Source organism: Aphanomyces astaci, assembly GCF_000520075.1.
Source record: "Aphanomyces astaci strain APO3 unplaced genomic scaffold supercont1.111, whole genome shotgun sequence".
NCBI lineage: Eukaryota > Oomycota > Saprolegniomycetes > Saprolegniales > Verrucalvaceae > Aphanomyces > Aphanomyces astaci.
Window position 1 is genome coordinate 58,235 of NW_009798374.1, and position 14,289 is coordinate 72,523.

A 14,289-nucleotide genomic window follows, 5' to 3' on the forward strand; every position below is an offset into this window, starting at 1 on the left:
TACTGTATACCATTTCCATATCCCCATCACTACCACCGCCACATTCATGGACACGTTTTACGACTTTGATTCGGCCGATGATGCCGACGGTCTGTTCAGCGACGGCGACGACGGGGGGGTGGATGTGATTGGCCTCCTCGAAACCACTCGGCAAGGTACCCCCCCACAGCAGCCCCAGCCGTGTAAAAGCAAGGGCAATGATGATGATGATCATGGCGGAGTTATAGCTGACTTGTCCAGCGATGGCAGTTGGGACGTACGACGCCCAGAGCTTGTGAACGTACCTAGCCTAGATTCCACGGAGATGGCGACTATTCAGCCAGCCAACGCGTTCAGCAATGTCTTTCTAGACTTTGAAGTTCCAATTCAGACTCGAGAGATCGCCCCTGGTATACAAACACAAGCGCTTACAACTGACACAAACCCAGTCAAGTGCGATGACTTCGGTGACGAGTTTATGCCCTTGTTGGAAGAACGTGAGATCCCCCGACCGATCGCTGAAAGCAGCCCGGAGAAGGTGCCACGTCAGATGCCTGCCGAAGACCGACGGGCGAGTATCGTGCTGGACGACAACACGATCCTACTTCACGAGGTACTATTGCATTCATTTGATTGGTTCTAACGACCAATTCTACCCCAGGCCACGCCCAAACATGCGTTTATCGAGTTCATCTGTGCCCAGCCCAGTAGCCACAACCTCCAGCTGTCCCTGCACCTACCCTTACATGTACAATATCTATCAATACATATCAATGTATATACTAGTGGGCTTAAAAATGTCACTGTTTAGCCTGACGACCAGTCGCAAGTTGACATCACTTATGAGCGGCTCCACCAGGTACATTCTATATTGCTTACTTCATTATGCGATTGAAATGGTCTGATGTGTCAGCAAACCAATGGACTCACACCTTCAGCGCTGCTGGATCAATTAAAAGCCACAAAGTTATTTCCGTACATTGTGTCGATGGCGCAGTATGACGTGGCACTCTCTCGTCACAGCACCAACCCCATCTTGACGCTGCGGAATTTCCAAGACATTGTCACCACCTGGACAAACTCGAACGAACCGCTCACCATGGTGGTACCAGATCAATCTCAGAGGTGAAATATATACACATAAATATATTTTACGGTACCAGAATTCTTCTTTTATCTATCTATATATATATATATATATATTCATTATCATCTGACATGATTGTTGGAATAGACTGCAAGTGCTGCTGAATGGGCTTAACCACCACCTCGACATGGACGTGCATACTCGTTGCAAAGTATATATAGATTTATGATTCTTTTTCTAATTGAATTAATTATTAGGCCGAGGTGCACGAACAAGTGTGGATCAAAGCAGCGGCGAAATACGACCACTCAACATCTCAAAAACAGTCATCTCCAGCGATTCAGTCCATGTCGCCGAACCTTAAAGCCATCCTGTCCGTCAATTCTTCATATATAACCCCGAAACCCCCTTTCTATAACTTGACCTGGCAAAATTCTGATGTATAGGACCTCCAAACAAACCCAAGCGTTCGTGGCTCGAATGCAAAGCGATTTGGCTATCAGACTCACGAAAGAGCACGCGCGAGAAGCCCAGCGCCTGCACGCCGTGCAGTTAAAAGAAACCCCGGAACCCCGGAACCCCGAAACCCCCCGCATCATCAGCCAGGGCAGCATTCGAATCTTAAAAAAAAACGGGTGGATAGCAGCCACCGCAGATGCGTGCATTGAGCGAATGCTACTCGCCAAAGCCGAACAACAAGAACTGAACGAGCTGGAGCGGGAAAGAAGGCTGGCACTGGACATGCAAACCGGCCAACGGCTATTTCGCCCCCAAGTGAACCCTTCCAAGTACGGTTGACCGCTCATTTTATTTGGTTTCTATGATCTTTGAAGAATTTTTTATGTTGAATACGGAGTAGGCAGCAGCACTGGCGACATAAACGACACGGGGGCCACGTATGTGACGAACTTTATGCGTTAGCCCAACAGAAGGCTTTAAAAACGGCGTGGATTCAAGAACAATCGACACGAGTAGGGAATTACAAACCCCGAAACCCCGAAACACCAAATATATTGTAGGCCATTGATGCGACGGTGCAGACGTCGGTGCAGATGACAGCGGCGTCCAAACAGCGTTGTGAAGACCGCTTTGACAAGGACTTTACAGCGCAAATAGCTTCAGTTGACATATCCCCACAAGAGCTTGAGTTTCCAAGTGTGACTCAAATGGAACATGTCCTGACTTGGTTTGGTATGCGTTTCATAACACTGTAAAAATAAGGTTGTGACGATGGCGTAGGGCTATTGCCTCCAGGTCCGTCGTTCGAGAGCGACGTTACAGCCGTTCGAAACGACGTCACAGATGGCGACTTTCGGGGGTGGGTGAAAAGTGTCGTGCTGAACATGCCCAAACGCTCTGAGATATGGAAACGCTGTCGTCGGCACTATATTTCGAGGATCCAACCAACGATAGCCCAAAGTTATCATACAAAACAAAAGCCTCAGAACCCCGAAACTCCGAAACCCCGAACCCCCCAAAGATCATGCCACTACACATTGCATGGGAAAGCTGCGGACGCCGTCGATCTGTTGTCTGACCGGCACAACCAGGAAGAAGTGAGAGTGCACGAACTTCGCGTGCAGCTGGAAGACAGCGCCACCGCCGAGTGCACGTTTAGCCCTGAGATTCACTCGAAATTTCCCCAACGGAATGACTCAAAGGACATTGGACATCGATTGTACGACCTCGCGATCGAGCAACGACAGAAACGAGCGCAGCAACTCGACCAACGGCAAAGTCCGTTGGACAGTCCCATGCAGACCCCCCCCCACGACGACGACCAGCTCCGCTTGTCAGCCACGGATCGACTCGAATTGTTTTACGCTGTCACCGCCGAGGTATCTATTTCTGCTTCTAGTTCGACCTATCAACCCTGAGTCTGATTCGGATGAATGTCACGGTGACCAGTCTTTCTGATTCGGACGCCAAATGTCGATCCACATATCTGATTATGATGGTACATTCACCCAAGGTTATGAGACACACGACGATACACGGACCCGCGCATCTGATTCTGATTCAATCCATCCATACATCTGAATTTAGATCCGATCCATGTACCTGATTCTGACCCCCTATACATCCGATTATGATCCGTCTACATCTGATTCCATCCCCCGGGGTTTCGGGGCATGCATCTGGTTCAGATCCGCCCATCTGATTCCATGGTGCTGAAATCGAGTAGCCAGCGCCGGTGGCGGCGTTCGACAAGGCTGTGGAGGGCATGCGACTGGCCCAACTGGAAAAAGCCCGAAAACTCCAAACAATTCACGCGTCCATTGCACCACATTTGAACGTTGACACGATGCGAACGGCTGACGGGCGCCGCACGATCCCCCGGCCGTTTGGGTTTTACCACGTATGTACCATATTACTTACATGTTTGTATAGAATACAGTTAGTTGTATTCTATACAATCATCAAGTTAGAACGAATATATGACGTGGCAGCGTAGAAATCGTCCGCGAAGGCGTACGCCGTCCACGCCAAGAAAAAATCCAGACGCTTGCGGACACTGAAACCGGACCAGATCGGGGACCATCATTCTGCCGTAGTGAATGTGCACATTGCACCTTCGTTGGACCACTCGATTGCGTTGTCGCAGGTGCAGGATGCCCAGGCGTTGGACAACGTGGTTCTGGCCATGACGAGCGTATATGCGGTACGATGACGTCATCCCTTGATAACGTCATCAACGGATCACGTCATCGATTCTAGCTCGACAGCCTGCAAGTGGCAGGGCTCGACTCGGCGTTGCACGACTTTGCCGGACTGGATTTTTCCCACGTGCATTGAAACACTACATGTTAAAAGATCCTGAATACTACTGTAGTACATGACGTTATCGCCAGACCCCCTCTATGACGTTATCCTGTTTATGGTTACAAAAACGCGGTGAGTTTGGCGCCGCACTTTCGACAGAACAACGCGTCATCCTGATGGAGGTTCATGAAGGGGTTGCATGTGGGGGCGGATGGGCAGTGCATGATGCGGAAGCCCATGTCCTCCAGCGAAAGCGGCGATTTCGCGGCGGCGGACAGCACCATCGGACACGCAATTAGCCCGTAGCCTAGATATATTATTGTATATTCTAAACTGAACCGACATGAGAATAATAATGAATCGACACAATATGAAAGGTACACAAACCCTGATTGTAGCAAAGTTATTTAGTGTGTGACTTCAATTAGTGTGTGACTTCGAATCAGCACAAAACGTCCAAAAATATTGGGTAAAACGCCAATAACTCGGGAACGTACCCATAAACATGACGATTGTGGCCAACAATTGACCGGGTACAGTTTTGGGCGTGATGTCGCCATATCCGACGGTCGTGAGGGTCACGACGGTCCAGTACATACTTTTGGGGATGTTTGAGAACCCGTGGCGCTCCCCTTCAATTAAGTACATCGCACACCCGATGACAAGGACCATGGCGAAGGCGGCGCAGAGGAACACGGCGATGCGGCGCTTGTTCTGATGGATGTTGTCCACCAATGTAGATGCGGCCTCCATGAAGCGTACGAGCTTGAGGATGCGAAACACGCTACGACATGTAAGAAATGACGAGGGAACGAACGAGGAAGGTATGTACCGAAGGATGCGAAAGACGCGCAGAACGAGCAGATGCATGAGGGGTCGCGCGTCGTCGGTGAGGAATGCTATGAAGGCATGTGGATGAAAGGAGGAGAAGAAGGGAACAGATGATGTACCGAGGTAGGTGGGGAGGATGGACACCATGTCCACGACGCCGTACATGCTCCTGGCGTAGTCGGCAGGGTGCTGTAGACAAAAGAGACGCATGGCGTATTCCACGGAGAAGAGCAGCGTGAAGAGCATCTCCACCACCACGAGGCCGTTGTTGAACGCCTCCCGCACCTCCGACACGCTGTCGACCACGGCCACGGTGACACTCACGACTGTGAGCACCATGAGGATGACGTTGCATCGCTGGCCGTCGCGCGTGTTGGTCAAGTACAACGTCTCGTACAGGTTCTGGTACCCATGGCGCCACCGCCGGGGCATGTTCGACGGAAGGGTTACGTTGTCTAGCGGCGATGATGCGACCGGTGGCTTGACATGCTGAATTTGGTCCTCCGGCTTCTTGTGCAGGCGGCGGGTCGGCGATTGCACCCGCGGCGCCGCGTCTTCGCTCTCGATCTCCGTGACCTGCACTTCCGCGTAAGCTTCTGGTCGCATCATATCCCAGTTGGTAAAGAGAACGTAGAAACCAATCCCCGTCAGAATTGCTGATATTTCAACCAATCACAAGGTACCCACTAATAGCCAATCAGGTACTCGAAGTGCATTATCATATCTTATTTCAGCCAATCAAATGCAACGTTGAAGTATCTGATTTAAATGAAATATCTATTATCCAGTTGTTAGGATCGCATGTATTCAAACAATGCATCTTTGGCGCACCCCATGGCGGTTCGAAGGACAGTTCTCTTAGCCGGCGGCTGAGTTGACTTGGCCGAGACGACGGGGTGCTGTATCCTCTTGTGCACGGCGAGGAGCTTCCGCTGCCGAGTGGCGAGACCGAGGCCGACTCCGAAGATTGCTCCGCCGGCGACGAAAGGTCCCATCAGGAACATCGCGACAAAGGTTGGTGTGTCGACCACGATGAGAATGATAGCCACGAGCCAGCCAAAGAGCGCCCCGAGTAACCCTCCAAGCAATATGGACACGATGTGGTGCTTGACGTTTGCTTCGAGGTGCTGCATGTGGTGGCGGCACTGCTTCAACGACACCTCGAACTGGTGCCGACGCAGCTCTGCCGTGAGGGCTCGGTGCTCAACGACCCGTTCGCGCTTCTGCTGCAGTTCCAACTGCCTTCGGAGTTCATGGACCATCTCCTTGGCGACGTCTCGCTGGTGCATCAGCTCGGCCTCCATCATGGTCGCCATGTCTGAAGTGTTCGAAAGTGAAAATGCTCTGCCATATAGTACTAGTATCCGGCTTAGATGATTAAAAGTACCGTTCAAATACTCGATGTTTGTATACATTTCTTGAATTAATGATTAAGAGTAATATAATACAATCGACATCTATTGACAGAAAGCTACGACTACCATCGTCATGTCTTCTGGCAATCAATCAGCAAACCACAATAATCCTAAGCTCAGGTACGACTGTTAACAGTAAATCTAAGTCGTTTGTCTACCTCGAGCATTCCTTTGAATGTCAAATTGGTGTGATTTGGAACTTCTGCTTAAATATTTATAGCAATAAACCGATATTCTACGATCTACCAGAGCATCAAAAACTTGGGCTCCAAAGCGTCTGCCCTCAATACACCACCTCATCGTCAACATCACTAGGCATGGCAAGAAGTCGTCACCCGTGAAGCTTCTTTATCACCTGGTCCATGAAAGGCACAATAAACGATCCATATCTCTCCATCACGGCTGCCATAATGAAGTCAAACGGGTTCTTCGGTACTCACTCCCCGCACTCCCCACGAAGTGGTCGTCGTTGAACCAGGTAAACTCCCAGTGGTTGTTCAGGTCAGTCAACAAGCTCATGGGGTAGCAGTGTAGAGGGGCCTTGGGGCTGGCGCTCAAGCGCTCAAGCTGCCCCAACGCCTGACCACTATGTGATGGTTGAACTCCCTTCTTGATAGCGATGACCAACATGACCCCAGCCAAGGGGTTGGATGCTAGGCCTCGCCGTTTAACCAGCAACATATCAGCTGCGCCGGTCATTCATCGTAGACACTGTTCATGATGGCCAGCAGTGATGCATCTGATGTATCGTCGGCGACATCTAACAACTGATAGTCGTCCCCATCACACCACCAGCTTCGTTCAAACGCAAGTACGTCATGGCCCCAGCACGCTCACACCCCTCGTTCTCTTCTGGGATCCAAGAATACTCCGGATGTGTCAGTTGGCTCATTAAAATGGGGGCATTCGTCTTTAGAGGCATTTTCTTCATGATTTGGTCACGTTCATCGGAATCCAGGTCGGCTACTGACACATTTCGCGATTACGTTGGGTGGAGGGGGCGACTCGACTCCAAAGCACTCTTCTTCGTCAAGTGTCCAACCCGGTAGCGTCTTCTCGTACTCGGTACTTTCACCATTGCGTAGAAATGCCCTCATTTTGTAGACGCCCTTCAGCCACACGTCGTACTTCCGAGCCAAGTACAGTACAAGGTCAACGTAGCTGAATGAAGTGAGGGTTGACGGGCTTTCCTCGCATTCACGATAACCTCCTTCAACTCCCATACGTCCGCATCGCAAGCAATCTTCAGGGGAAACACAATTGGATCACCAAACACGGCGCACCATAGCTCCACCTCTGCCATGCTAGAAAGTTTGCAAGTGCGAAGTAAACTATTTGATTGGCTGAAATTTCGAGCTACAAAATTACAATACAGTACAGTGAGTTCAATATCACTCAAATTTCGGCCAATCGCATCGCTTGGCGCCACCAAAATGGAAATTCGGAGCATTCTGATTGGTGTTTCGGGTTTCGCTTTGTCCAATTATCACAGGTGGCGCCAACTTACAACTCACACTTGGGAGCACTCTGATTGGAGTTGCATTACTATTGTACTGTACCTGGTTCGGGATTTCTTCTTGTCCGTCAGTTGCAGACTTTCTAGCCCAAAGAAGATGGGTCTAAGATGCCCCGTGCATGGTCAAGAAACTGAGTTCCAGTAAGATGCGAAAGGGGGCGAAGCTAAACATGATTATCGTGAACATGGTGAAAACCACCAGCTATCGCTAGAACGTTGACCCAGCTATGTTGTACTTGGCTCGGATGGACGACCATAATGAAAAGGTTCTTTTACGCCATGGTACACGCAGCGAGGAGATGTGGCAATCGTGGCCCCCCCTTGACTCCCAAGAGTACTTTGGAGTGTTGGAGCCAGAGCGATTCATGTGTTGATACATAGCTGCTGACCATCGTGGATCCACGGCACGGCGGATATGTTGAAACGTTGAAACTACCTGTAAAGTTAGCGCTGTCGATAGAATAGTCTCTGCTCTATTCACCAAGGTAATTGAAGAGCGCGATGAGCCATTCAACGTTAAATTCATTGGCTGGATTTAGCGTAAGATTAATCAACTAATAAAATGTTTCAATACAATACCAAAGAAAATGGAATAGATTTGAGAAGAGCAAATATAATTCGTAAACAAACCATCTTACGCATGCCCTTAAAATCCAAGTATTATCTTACTTCGAAGTACGTTTTATTATTAATGAGCTGTAGTCGATTGACAGTGAAAAATTTTATTGCGTGTCAAATGGAGATCTTAGTACCCTCCCACCCCCTTGGCTGGGATCATGTTATTCATCGAGATCAAGAAGGAAGATCAACATATAATAGGAGTTGGGTCAGCTGCGAGTCCAGTCTAAAGGCCCCTCCGCACTACTACCCCATGAGCTTGTTGACTGACCTTAACAACCACTGGGAGTTGACCTGGTTCAACGACAACCACATCGTGGGGAGTGAGTACCCGAAGAACGTGTTGGACTTCATAATGGTAGCCGTGGCGGAGTGAAATGGATCGTCTATGATGCCTTTCATTGACCAGGAGATAAAGAAGCTTCGCGGGTGACGACTTTCAGTGTTTCGGGGTTTCCCATGCCTAGAGATGTTGACGATGAGATGGCGTATTCATGGCTGACGAATTGGAGCCCGAGCTCTTGATGCAGCGAAGGATATGGAGAACATGCGACAAAACCTGGTGCAATCGATGCCTTGCCATGCCCACTGGTATGCAGATCAATACCGGTATAGGAATCCTGATTACTACGTACATAGTACATTCGAAGTTTGGTGTTTGAGCCCCTGTCACCACCACTGTGACAACCACGGTAATGCTTGCCCTGTCCACACATGTCACCACCACGGATACCGCTGTGACGACCACCGGGACACTGTACCCCTGGATACGCTCTTGTACTTCGTTTATTGATGGCTCGTGGCCACACCACTGGCGGGCACCACTTCAAATGCCCCCGTCACCACAAGCTCTACCCCTGTTTCTACCGCCGTCACTTCTGGCTTCTCCGCCGTGGCTCTCTTAGAATATCATGTACCGTTAATAAAAACCCTTCATAGAATATTCGTAGAATATTGTGCGGTTGTTGCTGAGATGAACACGAGTGAGCCATCCATGTGTTGGTCGAACTTCCAGCAGCTGCAGTGGGCAAGTCCAGCGCTGACGATCTGAAAGAACTGGTTGTATTGTCCATAGAGGAACCTTTGACAAGCGAGCCAAAAAGCGGTCCTCTTACCCCATTAAGCGCTTTCCGACCTCGATTTCGAACAACGATTGCGTGGATGTTGAAGAACCCGACGACACATCCGTTGCGGAGTATACGGGGGTATATCCGTGGGTACAGGATGAGAGCAAGGAGAGTCATCATGGCGCACTTGCGACCAGGTTCTCAAAAAATTATCTATTTATAGCAAGTACTACGTACGGGGTTTCGAAGTATATTTTATTATCAGAAAAATACTACGTACGTAGAACTGTACTACGAAGTACTAGTACTAGTAGTAGAAAACATAACTATAACGGCAAAATACATCATCTAAGCTTATTCAAAGTGACATGATAATTCGCAATAGTTCACACTCAAAATGTAACGTTATCAGTGTAAACACGAGTATCAGGGCTTTCGTCGCGGTCTACTGGTATACTGTACATGTATAGTCGATGTGGACTAGGAAATGTTTTCACGCGTGCTTTTTGGGGGTTTTACGCGTGTTACGGAAAGTGTGGGAATTACGCGTGTATTTACACTACTGTAATAACTTTAAAAAACCGGGGGATTTGCGCGTATAAATAATTCTGAGATGATTTCCAATCATAATGCAGCTTGATTGGATACATCATCTATATTTATAACGTAAAGAATCATTGATTTACCGAATTTTGATTGTGTTGTTTGGAGCATATCTCATGCAGTTTTTACAACTTGAACTTGGAAGCTGCATTATTATAATCCCTCCATAGTTAGATTCATACACAAGTCAATTTAAATCTCTGGAATTGAAGTAATAAAATTGTAAAGATGTCCACTCAATCCAACAGGGGGCGTCTGGTAATTTCAAAAATAATATTCCATTTTCTGGCAATATGGGATAAACGAAAAATACCATTTTCAAAATGGAAGTAAAGTTTCATTTTGTAACGTTAATGTGGCGTTTTGGAGCACCTCAAGGAGTACATCCCACTTGGAAGTATTGGATTTGGGTTAACTGTAAAATACTTCAAGCAAGACATGTTTCAATTTTGATCAGATTTATTGAATTCGGCCCCAAAATGGCGTTTTGGGCCAGAGTATTGTAATATTTCAGGTTGCCAGACGGGCCCTGAATCATTGTTTTTTTTTGCCGAAATTTAGACTTAATTAAAGTATTGCAAATGGGCTGAGCAAACATACAAATATCTATTTATACAGTTAATATTCGTTTATAAAGTATTTCATTATCATATCTGAATAAGGTTGAAACTCTATAACATAATTGCGGAATAGTTAGTATTGACTCAACCAAGGGTTTCATTGTTGCGGTCAGTAGTTTTATCCAATCATATCAATTCTGACATTCTATTGGGCAAAAGTTCGGCAAATCAATGATGCATCGGCAAATCAATATTGTTTACTGGATGAAATTTTGTCCCATCTGATATCCCAATATCGAGTTGGGACATATTTGGGGATGCGGCGAAGATATTTGGGGATGCGGCGAAGATGCTCTAACTCTAACAGTAAAAGTGTCCTATATTAACAACCTGCGTTTTCTGAGAAAAACAGTGGCACTGTTTTACTATTCATACTCAAGAACCCTTAACCCTTGGTTTCGAAGTCTGAGTGCAATGATCTGGTGTTCGTGATTTAGCAACCACCCACTTACAGAGCATTGTCGATAAGTCTGAATATCCGACGGCTTCCACCGTTACCATAGGTTGTCGTTTGTGGTGTTGAGAGTTCCAGCCCGTCTACCAGTAGAGCGGCAGTTTTCTCACTTTTCCGACGGCGCCTGTTGCCTTGCCATAATATGTTGGATTTATTCCCGAGTGAGTTCACGAAAGGAAGTGTTCGAACGGGAACTGTAGTTTGCAATGCCATTCGTGCCGTGTTGATCACTCCGCGATTGACGGGCTTAGTAGTACTATTCCTTGAAGAGTCTTGGCAATTGTACTGTACAGCTAGTACAATCAAAGGCAACAAATAGTGATCGCAGAAATGTGACGAACCATGTCGATGTAGGTGTGGGGAAAGCCGCCTGAGTTGTAATTAGCTTGGTCACCCGACGGTGAAAATGTACAAATGCAACCGTCGGAAAAGCTCCATCATTGTCTCAAGTGTAAACTTGGATCCGTTTAGCATCATCACTTCCACTCCATCCCAGTCGTCCACAGACCAATCAATATGAACCGCCCGTTGTTGTTTGCCCTTCTCTTGACGGCTATCTTCGCCACCACCACCACCGCGTGGACGTGCAACTCGACCAAAATCGTTAACTGGAGGGCCTCGTGTGACAAACTCGGAAGCGACGACGAAAAGTGCAAGAACAGGGCCTGCCACAGCGCTTTGCACTACCTCGTGGAGGGCTTTGTCCGCGATTGTTATGTGCAATCTGGCCTGGGGCCGGCATCTGATCTGGACAAGTACATCGACCTGGATAACTACTGCCACGGTGAAACCCCCGCGCCCAAGCCCGTCCCTACCACCACCACACCTGTGCCAACCACAACCACGCCTGTGCCAACCACTACCACGCCTGTGCCAACCACTACCACGCTCGTGCCAACCACGTCAACTACTCCCCCTACTACTACTGCAGCCCCCACGACCACCACCAATGTAGCCCCCACGACGGTGGTGCCTACGATCGCCCCAACTTCGACACCTGTGGCCTGCGGAACCGTAGAATAAACTCAGCTTGTCGCATGTTCAATTGTAAGGTGGCTTAATCCACTCGTTTCTCAATGCTTTAGCCCTTTGCATACTTCCTCTTGTGACAGCAAAAATAATTCCAACCTGCTACGGTTCCATGGTTTTCCTTGATCTTTTCAAGGTCGGCAAGTTCTGTGACCAACTGAGGCCTAGCTATGTACGAGTTTGAGCACATGAGTAAATAACCGCGGTGGGCTGTCCCCTGTGCCTATTACGATCAGGGAATTATGGCATAGCGATCATCCTTGGAGTTTGACGTAGACATTGATGGAATCCGCCAAGTAGAATTTCGATGTAGAGCACTCGCCAGGCAACTGGAAGCATATAAGCCCGTGAACCCACGACAACACCTACTACACTCCACCAACTTTGTTACCCCCAAACAAGCCCCTTTCCGTTCGCAACAAACCTACCAACACTAGTGTCTGTATCACCCGGCGAACACTAACATCACCTGCAGCAAGAGTCCCTCCCTACCTAACCACTCCAACTTCCTTTTCACCAACATTCCCACTTACTCGAAATCCAACGCAGACCCAACCATCGACTAAATTCGGCAACGTACTCCAGCCCTGACAACTTCCTTCACTTCGTCAAAACAGCAGTAGCGTCGACATCTCCCCCCAGAATTACCCAGATCATTTCCAGGCCTTCTCCCCGCCCCACACGAGCCCCCGAAATAACCCGAAGACATCAGTACTCTGCAGCGTGAATACAAGTCAAACTTCAACTTAGCCGCTTGAAATTTCACCAGGGAATATGTAACGGGGCGCACAGAGGAAGGTGTGTATTACAAGGTATATTGTTAACTGAGAGAACTAGCTATCTCTGAGCTGGTTTCCTTGGCGCGCGGCCGCGCGCCAGTCATGCAATTCATGTCAAATGAATGGTGCTGCTGCGGATGACGCAGAGCCAGTGATTCGAGACACTTGGATTGCCAAGTGTCCTCTCGGGTCAGGATTGGAACTGACCAATGGGATGTCGTGTCCGGATGTTATCCGGACCCCGTTACATCCTCCCACACTCAAACTTGATTTCAGTATACTTGGCCGAACGTGGGACAGGGATTGAGAATTCGGAACAATCGTTGGGGATTTCGGAACGACCGTTGTCACCCGTAAACTGACCAACGCTGGTGTATACAAGGAAACAATGTTGCGCAACGTCGACTCGGATGCTTTGACGCTGTCCGCGTACGGCATCCAGATCAACCAAACCATTCTGGCTTCGTTGATGGTTTTGCCTGGTTGCCTAGAGTGGGTGATCGCTCTACATCGCCAAACGTCAAACTGGTTACCCGAGGCCGACGAAGTCACACTTTGGAGACAACATGGGTTATGCCATTTATCGTTGCAGTTTCAAAATCGATTCCATTATGGCCTGTACAGCAGCATTACTATTGTTAATGCCTTGATCATGACCCAGACGATGAAGATTGCGTCGATGCCGTACATCGATCGAGGCTTGGCGGCATGGTCCATGCGGACAATTTCGGTGGGGCTATGGAGCGACATGTCCAAAGCCATTGGATTCGGGGCGAGCCTCGCCCGCAACTCCAACACGTACGTTGAAGCGTTGGGTCGAGACTGGGATATCGCGTATATCGGTTCAAGCTCCACCGTGGGGGCGATATTGGTTCGAAAATACTTGGGGCCATTGGCGAATTGGGACACCATATTTCTGATGCCGCCACGCTCGCTTGTGGCGCTTGTCGTGGCGATGAAATCGCCAGCCAAAGCGCAGTGGCTTGAAGCCATGATGCTCGAGCTGGCAGCCCATGAGGCGAACGGGTCGTTCGAACCAGGCACTTTGCCTCCAGATGCGACACCACTGGGCATGCGTTGGGTGTTCAAGATCAAATACGACGACTCGGCCACAGAGGCTACGAGACGCGTCGCTCGCTACAAAGCGCGACTTGTGATCCAAGGACACACTCAAATTCAAGGCGTTGACTACGAAGAGAGCTATTCCCCGGTCATTGCCAAAGAAATCCTTCGAACGATGCTTACTCTCGGCGCGTCTCTCGACTACGAGATCGATGCAATGGATGTTATCACAGCCTTTCTCAACGGAGAAATCGACTGCGAGGTCTACGTCAAACATCCACCTGGATTTGACACCGCGAAGAATCGCCGCGATGTCTTTCGGGTCCTCCGCAGTGTTTATGGTCTCAAGCAAGCCCCTCGCTTGTGGTACCAGACACTAGCTACCTACTTGCGCCGGCAAGGGTACACCCAGCTCGTCAAAGACCGCTGTGTCTTCACCAAGCAGGTGGACGGCCATGCCGTTTAC

General features: G+C 48.9%; 5 protein-coding genes across 6 annotated transcripts; 3 read left to right on the forward strand and 2 right to left on the reverse strand.

Moving 5' to 3' along the window:
* The first annotated feature begins 22 nt into the window (after nucleotides 1–22).
* On the forward strand, nucleotides 23–4,260 carry H257_17593 (hypothetical protein). Its single transcript, XM_009846455.1, has 13 exons — nucleotides 23–592; nucleotides 641–727; nucleotides 791–838; nucleotides 893–1,104; nucleotides 1,214–1,277; nucleotides 1,324–1,439; nucleotides 1,513–1,854; nucleotides 1,926–2,037; nucleotides 2,086–2,257; nucleotides 2,306–2,904; nucleotides 3,252–3,425; nucleotides 3,522–3,728; nucleotides 3,785–4,260. The coding sequence occupies exons 1-13, from the start codon at nucleotides 47–49 to the stop codon at nucleotides 3,860–3,862; spliced, it is 2,757 nt and encodes a 918-aa protein (XP_009844757.1). The 5' UTR covers nucleotides 23–46; the 3' UTR covers nucleotides 3,863–4,260.
* Nucleotides 3,784–5,290, reverse strand: H257_17594. Of its 2 annotated transcripts, XM_009846456.1 has the most exons (4): nucleotides 4,780–5,285; nucleotides 4,662–4,728; nucleotides 4,327–4,613; nucleotides 3,784–4,136 (listed from the first exon to the last, which is right to left on the reverse strand). In XM_009846456.1, exons 1-4 carry the CDS (start codon nucleotides 5,267–5,269, stop codon nucleotides 3,949–3,951), a joined length of 1,032 nt encoding a protein of 343 aa, XP_009844758.1. In that variant the 5' UTR covers nucleotides 5,270–5,285; the 3' UTR covers nucleotides 3,784–3,948. The 2 variants fall into 2 exon arrangements, with proteins under 2 accessions (XP_009844758.1, XP_009844759.1); XM_009846457.1 differs by having other exon boundaries at nucleotides 3,784–4,613; nucleotides 4,780–5,290.
* Nucleotides 5,291–5,404: 114 nt separating this feature from the next.
* On the forward strand, nucleotides 5,405–6,056 carry H257_17595 (hypothetical protein). The gene has a single exon (XM_009846458.1). It carries the CDS (start codon nucleotides 5,693–5,695, stop codon nucleotides 6,035–6,037), a length of 345 nt encoding a protein of 114 aa, XP_009844760.1. The 5' UTR covers nucleotides 5,405–5,692; the 3' UTR covers nucleotides 6,038–6,056.
* A 207-nt stretch (nucleotides 6,057–6,263) lies between these two features.
* On the reverse strand, nucleotides 6,264–7,376 carry H257_17596 (hypothetical protein). Its single transcript, XM_009846459.1, has one exon. The coding sequence runs from the start codon at nucleotides 6,772–6,774 to the stop codon at nucleotides 6,472–6,474; it is 303 nt and encodes a 100-aa protein (XP_009844761.1). The 5' UTR covers nucleotides 6,775–7,376; the 3' UTR covers nucleotides 6,264–6,471.
* A 4,093-nt stretch (nucleotides 7,377–11,469) lies between these two features.
* On the forward strand, nucleotides 11,470–11,976 carry H257_17597 (hypothetical protein; the record flags this gene model as incomplete). The annotated part of the gene is made up of 1 exon (XM_009846460.1): nucleotides 11,470–11,976. The coding sequence occupies one exon, from the start codon at nucleotides 11,470–11,472 to the stop codon at nucleotides 11,974–11,976; it is 507 nt and encodes a 168-aa protein (XP_009844762.1).
* Between the last annotated feature and the right edge of the window lie 2,313 nt (nucleotides 11,977–14,289).

Excerpts from the sequence above, each read along its gene's own strand:
- H257_17593 (XM_009846455.1), top strand. The coding sequence starts at position 47 with ATGGACACGTTTTACGACTTTGATTCGGCCGATGATGCCGACGGTCTG. Across the intron at positions 1,278-1,323 it reads ACGTGCATACTCGTTGCAAA|GCCGAGGTGCACGAACAAGT; the intron begins GTATATATAGAT and ends ATTAATTATTAG. Across the intron at positions 3,426-3,521 it reads GGCCGTTTGGGTTTTACCAC|AAATCGTCCGCGAAGGCGTA; the intron begins GTATGTACCATA and ends GTGGCAGCGTAG.
- H257_17594 (XM_009846456.1), bottom strand. The coding sequence starts at position 5,269 with ATGATGCGACCAGAAGCTTACGCGGAAGTGCAGGTCACGGAGATCGAG. Across the intron at positions 4,729-4,779 it reads CATCCTCCCCACCTACCTCG|CATTCCTCACCGACGACGCG; the intron begins GTACATCATCTG and ends ATGCCTTCATAG. Across the intron at positions 4,137-4,326 it reads CACAATCGTCATGTTTATGG|GCTACGGGCTAATTGCGTGT; the intron begins GTACGTTCCCGA and ends TAATATATCTAG.
- H257_17595 (XM_009846458.1), top strand. The coding sequence starts at position 5,693 with ATGAGAATGATAGCCACGAGCCAGCCAAAGAGCGCCCCGAGTAACCCT.
- H257_17596 (XM_009846459.1), bottom strand. The coding sequence starts at position 6,774 with ATGACCGGCGCAGCTGATATGTTGCTGGTTAAACGGCGAGGCCTAGCA.